Below are 23,626 nucleotides of genomic sequence, written 5' to 3' on the forward strand. Positions count from 1 at the left end.
TTTGACCGGATATTTGAATACGGCAGTTGAACACCTGTTTATCAATGTAATCTTACTGATATGTTATTTTGTTAGTGCCTTTTAAAGATAAGACAAACTGCCAAAAGCACCAATTTTAAGCACCTTTACGGCACTTAGGTGAATTTAAAGAGACACCGAACCGAAAATCTCTTTAGCATCCCTGAAAAGGCACGACTAAGCACCCGAGAGCACCTATGTTTTCCCAGTGTATCCCCTCTCCTCAAGTCGCCGAAGGGGGGAGGGAGGGCGTGAGGATAAGCTGCCTGTGGCCTTGTCGGTTGTAGCCACCACTAAAGCTACCAACATGGTCGTAGCTAACAGGCGGCGGGGCTGCGGGCTCCACTCAGGTGCTTGGCGGGTTCGCCTAGCGTACAGCCTCACCCTAAATAGGTCGCACTCAGAACTCTGACTTTTGACAGTCCGTATGGGGCCCCTACACGGCCCCACAGCGGACCGAGGCCGAACAGGGAGCCAAGTCGTGGTGGTCGCTTTGGAGATCACCGGATTCCGGCTCATCCACGGCATCCACGGGCGATCCAAGTAAAGACACCCATTTTGGTTTTATTTCAGATTTGTCAACAAATTTTGAGTCAGGCCCTAGCGTGGGGCAGCCTGAATGTTTCAAAATGCGGAAATAGCCAACGCACGCACGCAAAGGACTAGTTCAGAGTAGAAGAATCTTGCATGTTGTTTTAAATTCTCATAGTTTAATAGCATGAATAACAATGTAAGGGCCTCAGAAAAAGGGTAAAGTACCGTCAAAATTTTATAAATTATTAGTACAGTTTTCAATCATTCCAACAACACAGTAACAATAAAAAAAAAACAATCAGAAATTGCAAATGTTTTGCAAAAATATTGTGTAACAAATACCTTGTCTCTAAATTTGTATCACTGGTTATATTGATAGTAAAAAAAATAAAGTAGAACATCAAATACACAACATCTCACAAACAATTAAAGTACAAATCACATTTAGTTCACTTTCATTGGGATATATCATTTCACGGTCATTGGGAATAAAAAAATTATGAATACGGCTCTCTTGATTAAAGTGGAAATTTCATGAAGGACATAACACTAGAAAATAGAGTAAAATCTCACATCCATCATAATATCAGTTAACAATTTGATCACATTATTTAACTTGTTGAAATACTGCCATTATACAGGCATGAATATATGAACAAATATGACATGTCAGTTCACTTGATACATGCTATTTCTAAGAAAATTGTTTGCATATGAATATGCCAAAAAATTAAGTAATTGGTCCAATACATTTTAGAGTAAGACTATGGAAAACTACTATCACAAAAATTCCCATTCCTAAAGGGTGATATTTAAACAACTTAAGCTTCTCACAACTGAAGACTCTAATTCTGTCTGCCAAATATTCTAACGCACCACCACAAACTGCACTTTGTGATCGGTTAGGAAAAAAGTTAAAACCTTTCCTAATTTTAAATTTTGCTCAAAGAAAATGACAAATAACATAAAAGATGGGTAAGAAAACAGCCACCATACTTAATTATCCCAAGCCAAACAGTATCATCTACCAGGAATCCTAAGAACAACAAGAAATTTTAAAAAGTTTTACTTCTATGTACTTCTTAACTGTGACCACAAATTGTAATGATACAGGTTCAAAATTGGAATCTTTATCTTTGGAAAAAGTGGGGTTAACTCATTAACAAATTGCTTTTAAATAAATATGTGTATAGCACAACAATATAGATGCAAGTGCGTAATACTGATTATTATTATTATTATTTCATTTCTTATATCTTCTGGCTTTGAAAAAGCAGGGATAGGGATGAGTTAAAAGGTAAAATGCTTTCATTTCACTTCAACTTATTTAAGTTCATAAATAGAATCAAATTAACCACGAGGTAATCATAAGAAAAAATTAACATACAATATAGATTTTTGTAGATCCTTTTTCCAGAACTACATAGCTTTGATTATGAGCTACAATTGATTTTTTTGCTATAGCATAGTAACAAAGCCTTGTAAACAACAGAAGACTTTGCAGATATACATTTCAACTTCAACTTCAACTTCACTTTAATATTTTTCATTGAAAACTAGTTTTTAGTTAAGGAAAACAGCTAAATGTAATAATTACAAAATCACAAGTGACCTATGTATGTATAATTAAAATTTAAGTAGGTATAAATGCTTTAATTATCTTCCTAGTTTCAGGAAGAGTTTACTTGGACTTGCGACTAGTAGGGCTGTCTGGTGGAGTCAGTGATGACGACCCAAGGCCCTTACTTGCCCTAGAATTCAATTTTAAAGGCAGCTTTTTCAGTGGACGAGGCGAAATTCCATGCAAAGCATCAATATGTTCCGCTCCACCTACATGAAATATTTTGACAGGTAAATTAGAGAAAATCAAAATCAAAAAAAAGAGGAAATAATGATTTACTTACCTCTGAGAGGTATGTCCTGTAAACCTATACTTGACGACCGCGGAGATGGATTCCTATGTGAATCTAGTAAGGCAGCTGCCAGTTGAGAACTGTGAGTACTGTTTCCTTCTCTCTCAGGATAGCTTAGACCTACCAAGAAAGATCTTATTTTACTTACACTTATGCTCATATCAGATTTTAAATTCAGATAAAATTAAAATAAGTCACACCTGATGTACGGTTTGGGTTAGAATAGAATGTAGCTGAGCCTGGGGCAGGGGAAAATACATGTCCCGTAAACTCTTCATAAGTAGTAGCATCTTTATGATTTTTCACAATGGTGTCAAGGGACTTGGCTCTATCTTCATAACTAAAAGAGAAAAGTTACTATGAATTTTTCATTTTAAGGTTTAGAGTATACCGTCGTATAGAGTATTTAAAAGACAAAATAGCTGTAATGGTAAGGATGTGAGTAAAAGGTGCTTACTACTGTTGGTAGAAAGGCAACAAACTACGCATAGCACGAGAGGCACTAATGGCTGTTGCCCGGACCAATCCTGGCAGAACTCGTTGGTCAACAATAGCTTCATTGAAAAGGGGTCCAAAGTAAGGAACCTGGTTTTGTAGACAGAATAGACAGAAGCAAATTATAACAAAGATGTCATGAAAACTGGTATACTGAAAAGTAACTTGTAGAACTACTACCCCCCCCCCCAACCGCGCACCCGCACAGGAAAAAAAAAGGAAGAAAGAAGAAGACAACGAGAAGAATTACCTCTGGTTTCCGTGTAACTTGCACTCTAAAGAGTTTGTTAGGTAAGGGATAAATTACAATTAAAACATCACAGAATTCAGTTGGTATAATACCACGTCGATAATCTCTTGAATGCTCTGACCAAACAATATGTACTTCATCATTCCCTAAATGGCGAGTCTGCAGAGGAATTGCAAATACGCATTAGCAAAAAAATAAGAAAGATAATTCTTTGTGAAAAAAAAGATTAGTCTTAAAATATTAAGGAGAAGAATAATATTAACATATCAAAGACATAAACTCAAAATATTACCTTTTGCAGTAACGACTCCTGACTTGAAGAAGGCATTCGAGTAGCAACATGAAAAATAACTTCAAGGAAAGATGTTGCATAGTAGGGAGCAGTATCACCAGTACTTTTGTTACGCTGGAGTCCCCCCAAGAATCCTGTATGGGATTCTAATTCCACCTGAACAACAGATAAAAATTAATCTTAAAAGCTAGTATTATTAATAGTAGAGTAAATCCATTGATTTCCCTTATTTAATGAGAATAGATAGATAGGATGGCATAAATACATAAGTGTATGATTGGTCTGTGAGACAAGCTTACCTCCCATGCAAGGCCAGAAATAAAGTCCTCATATGCTTGGCTTCCGCAAGTGTTTGATAGAACAGAGTTTTTATCTTCTTGACCCTCAGCAACATAAATTACAGCTATTTTGTGAGTTTCTCGACAGCGCTGCACCATGGAGAACATGTTCAGAAAATATAAAGAAAATGCAGTAATAGTGCTAAAAGGAATAGAGTTGTTAAAAAGGTAAACTCACCTGAGAATCAAGGTTACGAAGCTCTCGAAGGAGTTTCTCATTTTTTGACAGTAAGTTAAGCTGAGACCTACGTTCCCATCCAGCAAACCCAAGTTGGGAGAACAGCAAACGGCAATGTTGGAATGGTGATGCAGGTGGTCTGTGGGGAGGGCGTTGAGCCCATTCCCCCAGCATACTGTACAGGCCAGAGAAAGATATAAAATATACACACCACACACAAAAGTTACATGTGCGGCAAGGTACAAAAGAAGAATGCTAGGGTCACAAGTATGTATTACACTCACGTTGCATGTGAATGATGCTTTTGAAGGTACTCTTGTTCATTGAATCTCTGGTTTAAAACACATGTCATGACCTCCTGCTCTAGCTCAGCAAACAATGGGGGGGGAGGGGCAGATGGGAGATTACGTGGGGTGTCCAAAGATTCCAAGCATTCTGGGCTAGTATGTCCAATATATTGCAGCAACTGGTAGGAAAGATATGCACGGATCAATTAAGAGGGAAAATTAGACTAAATTTTTAAATCCCACAATATGCACATTATGCTTACATCATCCAAATTGTCCATATCTGCAGCGGTGTTTTGTGCTGTCGGAAGAACATGAGGTGGGCGGTGACGCAAAGTATGTTGAGGTGGAGTGTGACTCACCAGGCAGGATGCTAAAATGGATTCTTCCATCTTAGTTTGAGTGGGAACTGACAATGGTCTTCGATGAACTACTGAACTAGGTGATGACGGATAAACAGACTGCCCTGCTCCAACATTGCCTAGATGGATAGATAGATAAATAAAAAAAAAAAATAGAAATTGTAGGAAATGTAGAAATTGTAGATGAGATGATACATCTATGCAGCATTATTCTCATGACCTACCTGAAGCTGGAGCCCAACACTTAAGAGAGGAATCAGTGCTGTCTTCAGGACTGCAGTAAAGAATAGATGCATCCCAGCAAGCTTTGCCACTCAGGTCCCGCAGCAGTAATCTAACTTGAGAACGGGCTGTTGTTAAACCTGCAGTCACACCACCTCCAGGAACAGCTAATGTTGGCAGCTCAACCAAGGATAAAAGTCTTTGGGAGCTGAGGACCAAGAGCTGACGGCACCAAACATAGGAGAATAAATAGTACCTCAAACGATAGTTTACGGTAAAGAAAGATTCAAAGATTGTCCACAAACCTGTATGTTCGGAGCTGAGAAAACTTGAACATTGAGTTCATCAGGGGATAGACCGGGCACATCATCATGTTCCACAACCATTGACGACAGTCTTGCAGCCCCAATGGCCATTGGAAAGTGACCAACATGGTTTAACATGTGCATTAGAACCTAAAGATATACATTTTGAGAAGAATAGTAAGCAGGTATATAACAATTGTAATGTTTGGAATTTTAGGTAAAAACATAACATGAGTGATGGTTGCCTGAATCATCAGACTAGCTTACCATTTTAGCGGCAAGTTTAACAGTCATTCCACAAGGCTGTCGATGAGCATATGTTTCTGGTGGCATTGCAGAGCTACGCCTTCCTCCAACGCCTCCACCACTAGTACCCTCTTTCAGGTTGTCTAATGTAATGCTTGGGTCAAACTCATGCAACAAATCTGGTTTAAAATGTGATTCTATTGTGTTCACACAACCTCCAGTGGAGCCTCCACTTATTTGTATCAGAACCTAAAAGAGTCAAGTAATAGAAGATAGTGTACAGAAGAGAGCATTTTTCTAATAGTTTGAAATCATAAGCTTGTGCACTAAACCTTACAGTACCTTGAAAACTTTATGTAAAAGGCTGCATGAGTCCTCACTGGATTGAGACTTTGAAGGACGAACAGACAAGAGGACCTCTTTGGGCAATGCCATTACCCATTCCCCTAGACAGAACAGTAATGAAGTCAGAAGTCGCTTATCGCGTTCTGACATTTGCACTCCTTCTTGAGGAGTAAGTTGAGCCAATGTAGAGGAAATGACCTACATTGAAACAATAAAACTGTTAAATAAAATGCTTTGTTAACACTTAAACAAGGGAGATACATTCTTTCCCATCTTCAAATTTACCTCTACAATATGACATGGAATATCAGGGAAGTAGTCCAGAAGTGTGGATACATGATCCACAAGGAGGAGAATTATGTCTGATGCAACTTGACCAACAGTACGATGATTGAACTATATTTTGACCAAAAAAATAAATAATATAAAGACATTGTTAATGTATAATTCTCAAGAAAAATGGCAATAAAAATTTCAGAAGAGTATGAGGAAAGGCACAAAGGTCAAGACACATAATAATAAAAAGTGTTGGTAAATTTTTAAAAAATTGATTGAGTGAATATTGAAAATTTGACACATGGCTTGTATAATTTGAAACTCTTCATAAAAAAAATTATTGAAAATATCTCAAGGATTCTTGATGCTATCAAATGAGTGGGTTTGAATACAGTTTAAAACTTAGCTCTGCCAGTTTTGATTATCAGGTTTACCACACATTTTAGAAATTTTCACTCACAACAACCAATACCAGAAGGTTTGAGAAAGGTGCACATGCAAGTTTGATAAAGCGGCAATCATGATTCAAAGCCAAATACAGGAATTCAGCAAGCAATAACACCAGAGGTTTCAGACAACAATAGAGGCAAGTTTTGAAACAAACCTCAAAATTTGTAAAATTTACACGACACTACACCACACTTATTAGAAGTATCTAGAGAGACTTGATAGTTCACAAAACAAACAGAAAAGATAAAAAAAGGAAAAACAAGGGACTGTCCAAAAATATGAAAATACAAGATAGAATATTAAAGAAACAAAACAATATAAATAGTAATGAATGCACAAAGGTTAACATGCCAAACATGAACCAACGAACATGCCAAATATAGTACAGCTACCTTAATCACTGATGCACTTTCAGATGACAGATTTCGATAAGTGCACTTCTACAGGCAGAAATAAAAAATAAAATCATTGGTAAAATTTGGCGCATATTAGGGTTGTAGCCAATTCATAGGTAAAAACCAGTAGGAAAATGAAAACTACACAATCACACCAAAACTGAAGCTCAAAAGTCCATTTCCAAATTAAGATTTCATGGTGCTCATGAACCCAAAACCCTCAAGAAGCTATATGTTCAGGATTGACATGCATTCTTCAATGCCAAACCGGTGACATGTTAAAAAGAATGAGTTTTTCTACAGTGCCATTCAACCATCGACCAAGAAGAAATATTACAGCATGGACTTACCCTTAAAGCAAGAAGTAACACATTAATAGCCTCTGGCATTTTAGGGTGGAAGAAGCGCTGACCATCTGTGCTCGGCAGATTACTTAGTTCTTGATACAAATAAATGCCGAGAGAGGAAAGTGCAATGCAGCGGGCAAGCCCTGCTGGTTCTCGTTTGCCACACTTGAGAAGAATGTTTACTATATGATCCTGATATGAGAATAGGAAATTTTGAAAATCATAATTTTTGTGAAAATATGCAATAAATGTATAGGCAGAACAAAAAGAGTACCTTAGCATCAATACAGGACATAATAGAGTAATCCACAGCATTAGGCTGCAGAACAGGGAATGATGATAAGTTATTTGTCAAACACAACAGAGCTCCCAAAATAGACATAGCTTCAGTCCTTGGAGTCTGCAACAAAAAAATAAATGAATCAATAGGTAAACGCATGAGAGTTCTCTCAAGGTAAGGCGATATGCTGACAATCAGCAAGACATCGACATCACGTCAGCATCAGTATCAACAAAAGAAGATCTACAGAAGTGCGATTGGCACCTTTGTGCACAAATGACCAATGGCAGGTCTGTAGATCTTCTTTTGTTGATGCTGATGCTGATGTGCTGTCATGCTGATGCTGATCGTCAGCATATAGCCTTAATTTAGTAGAACCCAGTGCTTGAAATCAGCAAGTAACTAGAATTGCATTTTGGGGAATATTGCACGCATACATGACGCAAATCAGATGTAGAAACTATTGTATTAGCAGCATGAATAAAGTCGAGCAACAACAAAGAATAACCAGGGAGTTGCAAAGAAAAGAAACGAGGTCCGCAAAATTTCACTATTGAATTCATGATAAACTGCAACAGAGAGAAAGTGAAACCAGTTAATACAAAAAGAGACATCATGATAAATGTATGTTGTTATGGTTTTAAAACTATTCAGCTTAAATTATAGGCAAGCCACCTGATCAGTTCCAATCAACCCATGATGCAGCACACTGTAGAACTGTGTAATATGATCACGGCTTAAGGCAATGTCATGAGGAGCTATTGTCATGTTGCACAAAAGCCTGCAGGCACTAAGTTTCCCCTTTTGATAGCTGTCAGGTAACTTAAGAGCCTGAAAAATGACAAAAATCGTTAGCACGCTGAGTTTTACCTCTACATTATTTCAATTCCTTTCAAAAATACCTGAAAACACCAGGGGGCAATGATGGTGATGGGTGGCACAAGATCTGGTGGTGGAGGTGTAACTAAGTTATCAGACGATACCCCCTGATTTAATCGAATCTAAAGGGTGAGAAGAACATTCAATTAAATAATTCAGGGATATTTTTTTAACATTCATTACAAGAAAAGCAAATTAGGTGGCAACTCACCTTCACCATAGTGTCATTAAGATCCACCAGATAATCAAACACTTGAGCGTGAAGTGCCGGATCAGCCAACCTGTTAACATCACCAAGAGCACCAAGCATACGACGCCACAGTACTACGGCAACATCTGGAAGCCAACCCCTCTCTGTACCACCAGCCATGACACTTCGTTGTTCAACCCTCCCATCACCATCTCCAACATCTGCAAACAGAGAAAAATGTCTAAAAACAATGAAAGATTAGAAAACTTACTTTACACAGAGAATGAGTTAATACCCAAACTGGCTGCATCTCCACTCATCATATCTAATTGCAGGGGAGAATCTTTAAAGGAGTTGCTTTCAAGTCCACTTGATGGTGCTGGGGATGGTGACCGTGTGGCACACTCAGACTCATATAAATGAAGTGGGGATCCTCCTATAATTTGTTTAAGCAAAACAGTAGTTAGAAAAGAAGAACCATGCTTTAACTTCCTGGCTAGACACATGTTAAAAATCTATGGTAACATACCTCGAACTCCTCTCAAAGAATCCATAGACCTCGACCTTCGCTTACGCAAGCGACTAGGAGGACATGTCTTCACATTCGGAAATGCCAAAAGTCTTGCCACTTCAACTTCTACAGAAGGTGGTAGAACTAAACATCACAAACAGAGAAAGAGAGAAAATAATATTAGAACAAAAAAAATCCAAAACTGCAAATGTAAGTTGTTGGTTTTTATATTTATTTTTATTTTGGACCAGATCATGAGCATCTTAAGTCAAAAACAAATGGAAAGACAGCAGACCCAAAATATCTGCTGACTTCTGTTTGTCCAGCATATGGAGCAACAGATTCAGCAGGTACTACCGCCGTGATACACCAACCTCCTTCCAATTTGTGATTGACTATAATTCGTCCCCGTTTCTGCAAAATGTCAAAGGAACTGAACTTTAATTACCTGGAATGACAACTGTATGAGAGTGAGATTCTGTGCGAGGAGCCCTAGAACGGTGTTGGTGATTTTGACCACTTTTCAGTAGACTAAGATTTGTTTCACTTGAACTGCGTGGCAGAGCATTTTCCCCTGAGCTATACATCCTCTTACGGTGGCTTCCAAGCCGTGTTGCAATTGGAAACATAACTGCACCTGTGTCTAAAATTTTAAAACTTGAGCTTAGCAAATGAAAAAATTACTTACTTACTGATTTCTGGTGCAATAAAATACATATAGCTAACCTGAATTAGCAAAGCTGCTAGGGCCTCCTTCACTGTCATCATGATGAGTTTGAATTGGAACAGATTTTACATTTGTTCCACCCCTGTCTCGTAAACGCTTTGGTGCTGAGATTGCACTGCTTCTTCCAGCATCTACATTTGAAACTATATTACTGGTGCGATTATTGTTACTGATAGAATATGATCCCACAATCCCATTGTCGCAGTTCCCATTAGCTCCGCCTCGACGGCGTTTAGCTTTCTGTTCAGATAATCTATCTAAGGGAAGGTCAAGCAAATCCAAATTGTAAACATGTCTTGCAAGAACTCTTGTCAACGTTTCCAGTGTTTTCTGGAGGAAAAAGAATAAGGTTAAATAAGAGAAACAAATGAGTGAGTTTAAAATTATAAAAGTTATAAAAATGTTTCAGGTAAATTAAAAAGTAGAACATACTGCCCACTCTCTGATCAGTTCTTCCCACTGAGTCAAGGAGGAAAGAACAGCTAAAAATTGGTCCCACAGACGGTTTGAAATTACAACATTCAGATTAGCTTTGATCCAAGTCACTATCAGAGTTTGAAAGATAGCAGGAGCCAATTTTCCTCCCAAGGTTTCCTCTTTGCGTTTTGGTGGAGTGCGACTTAGTATTAGAGATGTAACTTGTAAGAGAACTACAAGTAGTTGCTCCCTTTAAAAGGAAAAAAATAAAGGTGTGTCAAGTTTTCTTCAAGGAGAGTCACGGGGAAATAACAACTTACTTACCAGGTGCGAGCCTCCATTCTGGTATGCATAACCATATACCGGTAAATATTTAAAACCCTTTTACATGCTTCCACCTGTTCTTCCAAAAGAACAGGAAAATCAGGAGTAACTTCTAAAGTGAACACATGAGCAGCATGGGTTATAAATACTTGAAGAAGATTCTACAACAAAGGATGGAAAAGTTTAAGACACATTTCAACTATGTATCAATTATTCAATGAAAGACTTATTAAGTAAGGGCATACCTGTAGTCCAGCTCTCACAAGAAGATTCTCCCTATGAATAGCGCCCAAGTACGAATCATTTCGCAGTCTTGTTTGCCGATGTGTTTCCACAGCCTAGGAGATTAATTACACATAATGTACTCAAATGAAAACAAATTCAAGTTACATCCAGATTGACAACACTAAATCTTTTCACAACACTAAGAATAACACGGTGAATTATTCATAAATACATATATACATGCAATTAAAAAAACTCACTTCATTAGAAGCCATTTCCATGGTGTGCCCATAGTTAGAGCGATGATGGTCTTCATTCTTATGCCCATCTAGAGGCTCCAACATAAAAGGTGGTAGATCCACCTGCATCAAACAACAGATTGCAATGACTCAACCTATATTGCTCAAAAATGCATCCACACTTTTGATAAATATTGGACGCCAGGAATTTTACCTTCATTTGTATCCAGTCTTTATAGACAGCAATGGTCCTGCGGATTGCAGCAGCTTGAGACATGTCAAGAAGAAAGGCTTGCCGATATACTTCGTGGATTAAATTTACATTGTCACGGCTGGAGTAGAGAACTTCACGCACAAGATTTATTGCACTTTGGTTTGGATCCTCACTGATATATGGAATACAGAATAGGGTAAATAGGAATAAAGGATTTGCATACTATATGAAGTGAATGCACAAAAATAAAATAAAAGTAAACGATCAAAATATTCCTACCTAAAAGTGGAATCTGACTGAGAGAAGGAAACTGATTGGTTTGAATCGGGTGACACTGCATCACTACTAGATATACCTGCTTGGCTGACACTCACACGTCTCAATTCAGTGCCGGGAGATCGTTCCGCATCTTCATTACCAGTGATGCTGTATTGAAGGAGAAAAACAACTCTTATTTTTTGGCAGTACACATCAGTCATACATGAACACACAATATTGTGATAGTTAAAGTAGGTGAAAGAGGGCTTTCAAACATAGGAAAAAGCATAACATAAAATATGCAAAATCACTAATGGCAAACACGAATTACTGACAAGTAAGGTAAAAAAAATTTGTGGCACACATTAGATTTGTTCAGATAATCCAAGCACAAGCTTTAGAAGTCCATGACATCAAATTTGGCATTAACACATTGAGTTTGACACAAACCAGCACAGCGGTCCCAGACCTCGCAGAAATCAAAAATTTTGTAGGGAAACACTACTTTTCATGAATGAAACAATGTATGTTAGTGACTATGAACATAAGTATGGTCATGTCAAACTCAACAAGTTAGAGAGATAGATCAAGAAGAGCAGGAATTTAGTGCACATACCTGTATCCCTGTGCATTAGGCTGGGCAGCTTGAGAAGAAGGGTGCGAGCTGCCTTGAGGGATTTGGGCAGCAGACAAATGCGAAGAGGCATGTGATTGCAAGCTCAGGTGCAAGGGATTTATTTGGACTTGCGAGTGCAGCTGAGAAAGAGCTTGCGAATGAGATGATATGGGTACACACCTGTTGGTAGGCACAGAGGATGTAAATCCTGCCTCTCCCTTTTTCACAGCATGAGTAAAGTTTGCAATCCATTTGATGAAAGCAACTCGGCAACTTGCCATGGGGTCAAAACGTCGCCTTTCATCTGTGCTATCAGATGCTTTCCTTAATGATGGCAATTCTAAAATAATGAAACATGTACATGTACGGTCAAGTTCAATTAAGGAATTTCTCTTCCATTAAAAAAAAAAAAGAAAGAAAGAAAAAAGCAATTATGTCACATTACCGAGATTGGGCTTGTAGAGACTTGTGTGGGGGGAGAAGTCAGGAAAAATTTGAGGGAGATAATACTGCTTAAAACGTTCAAACAAAAACATAAAGCACTTGTGTTGTCGGGATAGTTTGTCTCGCCATTCAATTCGTCCAACCTAGAACAAAAAGAGTTAATGTGTTACATAATGAGGATGATTGCAACCTACAAAAGAAGCAATATGTTTATCTTTAATACACACTTGTGTAACAAGGAATTCCAAAACAGCTTCTAAAAAAAAACATGACAAATTTTCTGGCTGTTTTTCCCCACTTTGAGGAGGAAAAACTGGTAAAACTTCGACAGGACACACTCGACCTGGAAAGATATAGAAGGAAAATAATCTTTTGATAGAACTAAAGTACAAATTACAGCAAGTAAGTTTATTATACCTTGGTTTGCATCATGGAATGTAGATCCCTGTGTCCCAGTCTTACTCAAACTGTCCAAGCCCAAACCTGGGAATGGTGAGGGAAATCCTGGTACCAGTGTGGCAAACATGGCATGTATTGCATTAGGAGCCATATCTCCTAAGGCTTGATACCACAAAAGAAAGTATCTGCAAAAGTATGAAGGGGTAAGCCAACAATACCAGGTAAAGGAGAAAGGTTATAAAAAGAATGAAACTAACCTCATGGCCTCTCTTCTCAGCTTCCATGAATTGCCCGGATGAAGGAGTTTGGTCATAATACGAGTTAATGAGTGGCATTGCCATCTTCGTCCAAGTAACTCTGGTAGAAGTATTAAAGCTTTTTCTAACACTTGAAGTACACACTCCAATTCCTCTCGATGTGCTTTGTGAACTGAAAAGGGAAAATAAACATGAAACAATCTGGCTTCATAACACTTGTGTTGTTGACAAATCAAAGAAAATATCAATAGCATTGCCAGTATTTGTTCTGCAAGATTTCAGATTGTCAAAATAATCTCAATGGTCTTAGAGAAAAATTAAAGGAGATTTAAATTTATGTGAGAGGCAGGGGTTTGGCTCCAAATAGCATATATTAAAATCTTTTTCTATAAATCATTGGTTCAGATACCAAATACAAACGCCACATGCAATAAATATGAATCCACAAAACCCCAAAAGTGTTACAATTCAAAAGAGAACAATCAAATTAAAAACATAATGGCAGAGAAGACAGTTATTTGCAATTCAAAACACTGTGCTTTTGATTTATTTTAATCCTCTCTTATTTGCACTTGCACTTTAACTTCCACTTCCAAACTAAATTCATTGCATAAATATTCATTCAAAAATACCTAGATGACCTCTGAATGTTAAGACCAACTTCATATAGCTACCTCAAATAAATATTTTGTATGTTAGCGAGAATTTTTATGAGACAGTAAATATCACATGACACAACTTAAAGCTCAGGTTTTGCCAAGCAAAGGTAAGCAATTCCATAACCACACAGTGCATTACTTACCCAGATGGAATGTCAGGTCTGGAAGAGATGCAACAAGAAAATGAAAAGTAAATATCAAAGTCATGTTACCCAGGATTCCTAGCTTTACATCATTACTTATGCTTGCACGTAACATTCATGCGAGGTCATAAAGATAGAACAATTAAGAACAAAACATACACATTTAAAAGCAATTGCATGTTAGAATCATGTCAAGTTCAATCGCAGTAGAATCTGCCATTTAATCTTGAATAGTAGTACTAAGATTGGGAATCCTATCTCATGTTAATTAGTACTTGATCAGATACAAAATACATGCAAAACACCACAAATAATCCCAAAGTTTACAATACACAAAACAAATATCTGAATACCTATTTAGTACTAACTACAACAAATTTTTTGATATAAAACTGACAAAATCTTCAACATTTTAGTTACTTTTACCGAGGGGCATAACTTTTAAAACTACATTGTACAATGAAGGCTGTTAGAGGGAGAGAATGAGTTCAGTGCTTCATGACCAATTATTAAACTGAGTGCAAACTGGAATCAGACAAATGTACTTCCACCACCACAAATACATTTTTTAAAAATAGATGTGCAAAATTTACCTCTTTGACGTAAGTTGGTCTCTGCTATGATAAAGCTATCATAGACAATACAGTAAATGTGACTGAAGTTTGTTTCAAAGAACTGACGAGCATCTTCAACATCTAGATTTTCTGTAACAGATAAGACAGTCAGCAAACCAAGATGAATAAAAATATCTGAAACTGTGGAGACCGTAAAAACACCATTCAATTGACATTTCAATGAAGAATAACATAGTGATTTTATTAGAAGTTAGAATGGAGAAGTTAAATGGCAATGGCAACAAACTGTTTTGGAATGTGTCACGGTAAGTTAGAGCAAGTATTTGACTGTAAAAAAAGATCCTGCACGTATGACAAAATAAAATAGAATGGTTAAGCTGAGAAAACCCGACCTAACTCTATTTGAAGCACTTGTCAAATTTCATGGCAGCAGAGCTTCGACAACAGGGTGTCAATGTAAACATAACCTACCCAGAACAATTTTCAGGTGCTTGAGTCGAGTGGTTGAATCCTTTTTGAGATCCTGAACTTTTAACGTGGACTTCTTAATGTCAGCATGAACTTTCTTTGTGAACATTATTATTTAGGTACAGTTAATAATAGGAGTGACATTCATAACCGAGATGGCGAAGTGGACGTCTTGAGGTGTGCCACATATTCTAAAAGCAAGACATCGAAAACGACGTGTGTGCAATAGACCGCTCTCTTTACATTCTTGAGATCCAAAGGGTCGTAGCGTATGAAAAAACTCCAACAGGGCTACATTTGCGTATCACTGTTGTGCAAAATTCCCTTAGCCTGTTTTGCAACACTCCAGAACACTAGCAGTAGCAGTAGGTCGATTATGGGCAGGCTGATTCGCACAGTGGGCGTGTATGCGCAGACAACCTATTCGCAGAAAAACGCGCTGGGGAGGTAGAGAAGCATTTGCATAGAAACAACATAGAATTCTTATAGTGACCAAACGAAACACGACTTTTTTTTAAATCGTGTAATTAACAACAAAAATCAGTGGACGGAGGTTGCGGCGGCTCTTGAGAGGGTTAGTGTGCCTCACTAATACCACTATACCCCGTGCTGCCAGGGACTTTGATCACTTTGATATCACGGGGTATTGACTTTCCAGTTAAATCTTTAAGTGCGACCACGGTTTGACTTTCGACAAGTGCATATTTTAGACACAATCTGGACATATTTCAGACGACACTTTGTCTAGAACGTGTCCAAACCTGTCAAAACCTGTCCAGATGTTAGCATCTGTTGAAGAAGTCGTCCTTTTTATTCACCGGCAGTCAACTGCGCGCTGGAACGATTACAAATTAGTGGCGCTTTACTGAGCAAATTAAATGCCGTACTGCGCTTTTAACGTGTCTACAGCGCACGTCGACGCTCTACGTCAAACCAAAAGTTCTGGAATATACACCCCTTCCAGCTGCTTACAGGGAAGTCCCGGCAACGAAACCACTCAATACTTGCCGCCATCTCGTGGCGATCGTACGTACTTGTTGACCGAACACGATGTGGGGTATAGACGCGGAAGGCGCGGGAAAGGAGGGGAGAAGGGCGAGGGCAGCGTGGGGCAGCGGGGCAGCGGTTCGTGGTTGGAGGTGGGAGTGGGAGTCAAGCACCGGCCGCTCGCCCGCTCTCCGCTCCGCTCCGCCGAAACCGCTGTCAGTGGCCGGAGAAACGTGCCCGCGTCGCGTTGTCGCGTGCCGTACGGAGCGCTCTCTCGCTGGCGCTGGCCCTCACCTCACACCTCTGAGTCACACCACCCACCCGCCCGCCCCGTCTCGTTTGTAGGTTAGCCGCGCCACCGCGAACCCCGGAAGACAAGATGAACAGTGGATACCTTGAAGGGGGGGCCACCCCCAACTACTCGTACGTTTTCAACTTCGAAGAGGAGTTTGTCCATCAAGATACACGCGTGTGGATGTCCAAGAACTGGACGTATGGCTTCTACTACGTTGGGATCTACATGGTGCTCATTTTCGGCGGCCAGTGGTACATGCAGAGCCGACCGCGCTTCCAACTGACGGGCGTCCTTGCTGTATGGAACACGGCGCTTGCCCTTTTCAGCATATGTGGCGCCACCCGCACAGCCCCCGAGCTGTTCCACGTCCTGAGAAACTACGGCCCGTACCACTCCATCTGTGTACCCAGGTTAGTTGCCCTTCCAGCCGAGGCGCGGGGGCCCGGGGCCCTGCCCTGGGGCGGGTCCTACCGGCCGATCTCAGCCCCTCCCTTCCGAAGCCAAGCATAATTTTGGCATTTTTTCTAGTCTCGTAGTTTCCCCGTTGAACAAAGTGAGATGTTTCTTTCTCAGCTTCCTAGTACGACAAGTATATAGTCCAATTTTGATCTTCTGAGTCTAATTTGGCGTATGTGAGTTTCGGGGGGATGATGGGGGTGAGGTTAAGGCACTTAACATGATTTCGTAGGGTTTTTAAATGGTAGCTGGAGTGATTCTATATCACGTTTTATTCTCCGATCCTGGACGAAACAGCATATCAGTGTCATTTCACTCTTATTGTCACTGTCATTTATTTTTAGGTGTTTGTGATGTATCTTTTAAGTTTTTAATTCTTGGCCTTTTGAATTTGTTCTTTCAAACAAACATTCTGCTAGCAATTTCCTTGTGGCATGTGTGTAACATTCTTGTCATTTTTGTTTGTTTCAGTTTCATTGAGCAAGACCGTGTGTCTGGATTCTGGACATGGATGTTTGTTCTGTCCAAACTCCCAGAATTGGGCGACACAGTGTTTATCGTCCTACGTAAGCAACCACTCATCTTCCTCCATTGGTACCATCACATCACAGTCTTATTGTACTCATGGTACTCCTACACTGAATATACATCATCGGCCCGTTGGTTCATTGTTATGAACTACTGTGTGCACTCTGTTATGTACTCCTACTATGCTCTGCGGTCTATGAAGTACTTTCCTCCCCGCTGGTTTGCTATGATAATTACAACTCTCCAGCTCAGCCAGATGATAGTTGGTTGTTGTGTTAACATTTGGGCATATCAGTATTTGAAGGCTGGTCAAGCATGTCATAATTCTGTCTTTAATATTAAGCTTTCTATTGCTATGTACTTTAGTTACTTTGTGTTGTTTGCAAGGTTCTTCCAGAAGACTTATTTGACCAGTGACAAAAAATCAAAGGGAACTGAACGTATCACAACCAATGGTGTAACTCCATCATTGAAAGAAAAATCACATTAAGTTTCAAAATTCAAAAGATTTTTTTCATTTAATTCTTTTTTTTTTAAATTGGACTAGGACAGGCTGGTTCTGTAAAGCCTCAAGAGTGAGTGATGCATCTAGCATCAAGCAAACAATCTAGTCACCACAGCTCATTGAAACAACTACAAATAGGGTGTATAGGTTTACTATGCTTAACATCCAATGTCTTTTTGTCCAAGGCTATGAACTCATTTCCTTCCTCACTTTAAACTGTCAGGTTCTGTTTGGCGGTCTAAAGAGTAACCCTGAAGTGGAGCTGTGGCTAGAAAGTGTCAGTGAGATTTGGGATGTAAAATTACATTAGCTTAATAGAAATATTTTTTTCTGCCTGAAGCTTAATTTTAGATTTTGTAAGGTATTTATGGCTTAGGTCTCAGTATGGATTAAAGTACCTCTGTAACGGTACTGAAGAGGAGGTGTTTGCACCAAAAAGATGTAGTGATTAATTGGTAGATTTTTTTTTTCTTAATCTAGAAGTCTGTAATTTGTGTGCTTCACATCCAAGGTAGCTTCTCGGTTTTGTTACTGTTAATTTTCTGAAGGTTTTTCTTGAACCCCTCCGCTCCCCAGCCAGCCCCCACCCCCTAGCCCCTCCACCTTTCCAAGTACTATCTTGCTAAGATATGTCTGCATTTCTTGCCAATATCATTGAAGGCTGTTATGCATTTGGTAGGTTATTTTAATACTTTCCTGCTTCCTTCATGTGTACTAAAACTATGGCAACCTCCATTGGGGAAAAGATAATGTTTGTCTCAAAGTTTTGTACGAGTGTTAATCAGGCTTTTTGACCATTCTTGGGTTTGTTTCTGTTGGAAAAAAAATGCACAAAATTTTGCCAATTTAATGTCAATTTACATGACAAGTACTCTTCCTGATCTACCCTATTATGCATGGATATCAGGATATAAGTAAAGTACACTGCATGACAAAGTTTTGTTGTTTTACTTAGGATTTGTATTTTAACATTGACATTGTTAAAGTGAAATGAGTAGTCGGATGATGAAAATCCCAGTCTTTTTCTTAAAGTGCACTTCATCTCAGTTGATTACTGTTCAATCATAATTTTTGCATTTATTTGGCATTCCATGTGAATCTCTTACCCTTATTTGAAATCTTATGTTAGCCAAAGTCCAAGGCACTTTATTTTATCTTGTTTTGTGTTTTAGGTACAGGAAAAAATAGTACTGTGCTGTCATTATTTATTTTTTTATTTTAAAATTTCAATTTTGAGCAATACATACATTTGAGTTTTAGAAGAAGTTGACGTAGAGAGCACATTTGTACTCATGTGTGTACAAATAGTAGGAAGCAACAGAGCTAGCATCTACAAACTACTTCCCCCAAAATCACTCTTCTAAAGATTGTGATCTTCCTTTCTCTGCTTAATTACTTAATAATTATAAACTGAAGACACTTTTCTCTCAGTAATACGCATCTTAACATTATAAATTAAAAAGAAAACACAAAATATTTTCTGTCATACCTGTTACCATTGTACAGGTATTGCTCAAATGTAAAGCTTTGTGATTTTCTGTAGGTCGTACTTCAGAGGTGCCTGGTTTAGAGCATCTCTTGAGAGATTGTGTGATAAATCCCTCTGTTACTGTAACCTCTGAAAATTTTGAACTTAGATATTTTTGTCTATTTCCTGAACCAGAGTTTCCCTTAATGTCCTCCTGAACATTATGGGATTTAGCTAGAATAGAAACTGTAATCTTAGAAATTTAAAAAAAAGTTAAATTTTGTTTTCATATTGCCTCAAACTGATGCTTATTGAACATTAAGGCCTTTAATCTTATGTGAAGTATTATGTGTAAGAGCTTAAAGCTGTTGTCATAGCTAAGCAATTTCTTTTTCCTTTCTCTGTGATAAATGCTTGTACTGAGAGATGAGGTAATTGTACTTCTAAGTACACAGCCTTTAGGTTTCCTCAAGTTTGCCAATGTGTTTTCAAGGGAGTCTTTAATGCTCCCAGTTCATAACTAAAAGTTTTTAATGAAACACAATTTTTTTATGGTAAAGGAACAGTGTTTTTTGAACAATTTTGTCGTATTTTGCGGGTTTACAACTTTTACCAGTGGTTGTTTTTTTTTTTTACTTTACCTTTTGCCTCATACATTTGTTTTAGACATAAGGGAATATTAGTAATCTTCCTCAATTCATGTTCAAATTAGGAAATCTTTCATATGACTTATTTAAATGACTTTCTTACTGGTTTGGTATGCTTGAGAATGATCAATGTGTGATGTTTTGTCATGTTTTTTATTCACTTGTGAAGACTAAACTGAGTCAAATCTCTCATCTATTCTCCCTTGGCATTAAGTGAATTGAGACTAAATTAATAAAATGATCTTGTTCAAATCTTATTTTCTTTCTTGTGGATATTAGCCTTTATAATCACCTATTCCCCCCCACAAGGCACGTTTGATGACGGAGGAGCAAGAGCAATGCCGTGTGCTCTGGGTGGATCGGAGCAGAACTGTTGCGTATGGCTGCACGAGTACCGGGAGAGTGAAGGAGCAAGAACCTGGTCGGGGCTCAAGTAGAGTATGGCGACGGAATCATCTCAACCGGCATCGTTGGAGGAAAAGGGAGGGGGGGGGGCAAACAAGGGAGAGGGGATGCCTAGACGTGCAGCGTGATATTTGCTGGAACGCGACGACGGGGTGGGATCCAGGGCAAAGCATCGCAGCATCTCGCGAGAAGAACAGCAGAGACACCCGGGGGGACGTGAAGCTTTGTCAATCCTTGCGGATTGCGTCTCGCGTTGTTAGCAGATGCGCCGTGATGGCAATGCCGCCGTCTCGTTGCGGTTTGGAGAAGTGTCCGCCAGGCTCGCCGCCGCGCTATTACGAACGATATTATGAACGATGCTGTCGGGGAGCGGTGCGGAGACGGGCCCCGACGCGACATGTCCCTGTCCCTCGCGAAGCAGCGAGCAGATAATCACACGGCGGGCCGGGCTAGGTGAGATGACGCCGCTGACGCAGCTGACGCGGCTGAGGTGAGCAGTCAGTCGGCGACGGCGGAAAGGCCTGCCCCAGCGGCGCGGCGACGAGATGGTTGTCAAAGGAGATAAGCGAATAATAGGAGGGAGAGGTGGGGAAAAAAAAACTGAAGAAGGTGGCGCCTTAAGGTCGGCTTACGACTGCGGGGTTAGAAACGTGCCGAGTGTGCGTGGTGGGGGCGAAATGCGTCATGGCCATGGCCCGGACTGAAGGGTGAATCTTGAACCTGCTGCTCATATGAGCAGCATATGCTAGAAAACAGAGCATGATCTCCGATCCTTGATTCTATTAGGGTAGTATCCATTCCAGTTCGTAGAACCCACAGATATATCCGTCCTGCCGGCGACTTGTCCCCGCACACCACTACTGGAGTGTGACTTGCGTGTGACAGTCCTAACCTAGCCGCGGGGTAGGTCGCAGTCGCAGCGCGCCTTTCTTTGCCGGTTCATTGTGAGTTTAATCGAGCGATCGGGACCACACGGCGTTCGCCGCGAGTTCCCGTTCCATTCACGTCGGCTGCCGGGGGGCGCGGGGCCACGCACGGGCCAAACGGGCCGGGGGGCGGTGACGTCCTCTGCCGTGCAGCCGCACCAGCGCAGCCGGAGAGCCGCGGGGCCGCGCGCCCGGCCCGCCGGCAAGGTTAACTCCCCTTCTCCCATCCCCCCATGGTCGGTCTAGCTCGAGGTGGCCGCCGCACGGCCCAGCCGCTTGTTTGGGGTCGGAAAGAGCAAACTAGGCAGTACTCGAGCACGACCCGAGTGGCACCGCCCCGTCTGTCCGCGGCCGGTGTGCGGCTCGCCGTGTGGGTGCAATGAACCATGTTTGGCGCGGCGGCCCGAGTGAGAGAGAGAGAGAGAGAGGGAGAGGGCGGTGCTTCCCTCCCTGCAGCACGCCGCGCCGCGGGCTCGGCAGCATGTCGTCAGGTGCGACGTGGGCGACTCCTCCCAATTGAGAAATTCACATCGAAGCGATATGGTGTTTCGACGTCGATTCCACCATTTCGACATCGTTTCGACGACATGACGACGTCGATTCCACTCTCATTTCTCACTAGGCTGGAGGGGAACACCAGAGCGGTTCACCTAACCGGGGGCGACTTGCGGATGGAACAGAAAGTTTGTCCATTTGCCGTTACGAACCTGCTCAGTTCAGCAAATGCAAGCTGTCATAGCGCCTTGTAGGTAGGCAACACCTTTCTTGCAGTGCAGACGTGTACTGCGGGATAGCCTACCCCGAGTATCGCAGGCGCCGAGCCTCTGTAATTTGCCGAATGAATCGGACGTAGGCCTATCGAGTGTACAGGATTACTCCGCAGTGTTGCGGATTGCATATCCAATCGGCCATGGCGCCTTACGGGCATGTCGGGTAGGCAAACCCGCAACACTCTGATGTGTTGCCTTCACAGACGGTGTACTTTATAAAGTTCCCTTATTGGACAGTCGCTGTCGCTACATTTGAGACGCAACATTTTCCTCTCTCCCTATCCGCTTTTACCGGCGGAGGGCGGATTTTTATTAATCATGCACCTCGTGCAGGCGTGAAAGGCATTTTCCAGCGGCGCCGTGCGGCCCCGAGCTAGGAGGTAACCCGCACACACGCGCGGCAGACTGCAACAACAGTCCCACGCGCGTCTCCCAGCGCTGCGTGGAGGCAGGTGCGAGCGACATTGCCGCTGGGTGGTGGTCAAACAAGACTGCGGTCGTGACTGTGGCGCCGACCAAAACAAAAAGGTCTCTCAAACCGCAATGTTGCTGCGTAGTATTGAATTTTCGACCAGGCATTACTGTTTTGTGTCCCCCGGTTTTAAAATCCGCGGCTGCGGTCAGTGGAATGGAAAGATCTGAGGAAGTCGAGCGGCGCGACGTGAAACTCGCTGTAAAGTCGATTCGAGGAGGTGGGGGGGGGGGTCTGTCGCTGGGCTGATGGCACTGCGCTTTTCGTGACCGCCGTAGATCGCCGTTTTCACGTAGGCATGCACCGTGCATCGCACGGAGAGGCCCGGCGCCGGCATGTCACGCGATAAGGGGACGGCATTTATGGGCCGTAATGCCTTCGACACTCAGCTCGCTGCAGCGGAATCGGATGAGTCAATTTACCTGCTACTTTTTTTTTGGCCGGTCACCTTTTTCAACTTCGACTCCAAACGACTGCTTGTTCATAACAAAGCATCGCCTTTGGCAGCACAATGTCCTTGCTGCTGCGTCCTTTCCGTGTCCTTCTCCAGTTCAGCTGAGTATGCCAATATGTCAAAATCATTTTTTATCGTGCCACCTGCCTAAACGAGTTCAATTTCTTACACGATTTACTACGACATGTTTCCTCCTCGCCCCACCCGTCTGCCACCGCTTCGAAGCAAAATAGGGTGTGTCCCGAGGCGGCCCTAGGGCCCACCTTGTTCAGGGACCTGCAGTTGCAGCGACCACCGCTTGTCGCCCCACCCCCGGTACCCGGTCGGCGGACGTCGGCGTTGTTTACTGTTTACCCCGCACGACGTGTCGAATCATCGCACCCCGAAGCCGCCCGCCCCTCGCGGGCACAGTCGACATCCCCAAACTTGCGGTCTCGCCCCCTGGCGGTCTCGCCCTCCGCCGGCCCAAGGCCAGGTGGACCCGGTGCGCCGCGCCTGAGCCGCTCCGCCTGTAGCGGGTGCAATGCCACACTGCCTCCCCTCCAGCCAGGCCCTGCCGACCACTTTCTTCTTCCCTGTCCCACATTCCGTTACGCACAGCTCCACGCCACACACGTAACGCGGCGGAGCGCGGC

The 23,626-nt window shown here is 41.4% G+C and overlaps 3 protein-coding genes across 8 annotated transcripts in view; 1 reads left to right on the forward strand and 2 right to left on the reverse strand.

The window, feature by feature from the left end:
* Positions 1–708: 708 nt before the first annotated feature.
* Positions 709–15,462, reverse strand: LOC113203987 (probable Rho GTPase-activating protein CG5521). 6 transcript variants are annotated; one of them, XM_052277371.1, is made up of 40 exons: positions 15,082–15,462; positions 14,629–14,739; positions 14,036–14,053; positions 13,234–13,405; positions 12,995–13,161; positions 12,805–12,920; positions 12,579–12,720; positions 12,134–12,473; positions 11,539–11,685; positions 11,260–11,431; positions 11,067–11,168; positions 10,827–10,919; positions 10,582–10,742; positions 10,273–10,507; positions 9,840–10,170; positions 9,562–9,756; positions 9,132–9,257; positions 8,898–9,038; positions 8,624–8,823; positions 8,436–8,534; positions 8,209–8,364; positions 7,971–8,102; positions 7,528–7,653; positions 7,257–7,445; positions 6,904–6,951; positions 6,071–6,181; positions 5,783–5,983; positions 5,462–5,689; positions 5,195–5,344; positions 4,892–5,111; positions 4,569–4,786; positions 4,303–4,484; positions 4,019–4,193; positions 3,802–3,930; positions 3,503–3,658; positions 3,211–3,369; positions 2,923–3,050; positions 2,666–2,805; positions 2,457–2,585; positions 709–2,382 (listed from the first exon to the last, which is right to left on the reverse strand). In XM_052277371.1, exons 1-40 carry the CDS (start codon positions 15,185–15,187, stop codon positions 2,234–2,236), a joined length of 6,300 nt encoding a protein of 2,099 aa, XP_052133331.1. In that variant the 5' UTR covers positions 15,188–15,462; the 3' UTR covers positions 709–2,233. The 6 variants fall into 6 exon arrangements, with proteins under 6 accessions (XP_052133331.1, XP_052133334.1, XP_052133332.1 ...); XM_052277374.1 differs by having other exon boundaries at positions 12,314–12,473; positions 15,082–15,461; XM_052277372.1 differs by lacking the exon at positions 14,036–14,053.
* A 782-nt stretch (positions 15,463–16,244) lies between these two features.
* Positions 16,245–20,221, forward strand: LOC113203979 (elongation of very long chain fatty acids protein 6). Its single transcript, XM_026418963.2, has 2 exons — positions 16,245–16,770; positions 17,288–20,221. The coding sequence occupies exons 1-2, from the start codon at positions 16,445–16,447 to the stop codon at positions 17,832–17,834; spliced, it is 873 nt and encodes a 290-aa protein (XP_026274748.1). The 5' UTR covers positions 16,245–16,444; the 3' UTR covers positions 17,835–20,221.
* Positions 19,786–23,626, reverse strand: part of LOC127752333 (uncharacterized) — a 39,310-nt gene continuing 35,469 nt past the window's right edge. The window contains exon 5 of the mRNA XM_052277377.1: positions 19,786–19,837. Within this exon, the coding sequence (XP_052133337.1) occupies positions 19,786–19,837 (52 nt within the window). The remainder of the gene's footprint in view (positions 19,838–23,626) is intronic.

Source organism: Frankliniella occidentalis, unplaced genomic scaffold (assembly GCF_000697945.3).
Source record: "Frankliniella occidentalis isolate FOCC.00 unplaced genomic scaffold, Focc_3.1 Scaffold10, whole genome shotgun sequence".
NCBI classification, from domain to species: Eukaryota; Metazoa; Arthropoda; class Insecta; order Thysanoptera; family Thripidae; genus Frankliniella; species Frankliniella occidentalis.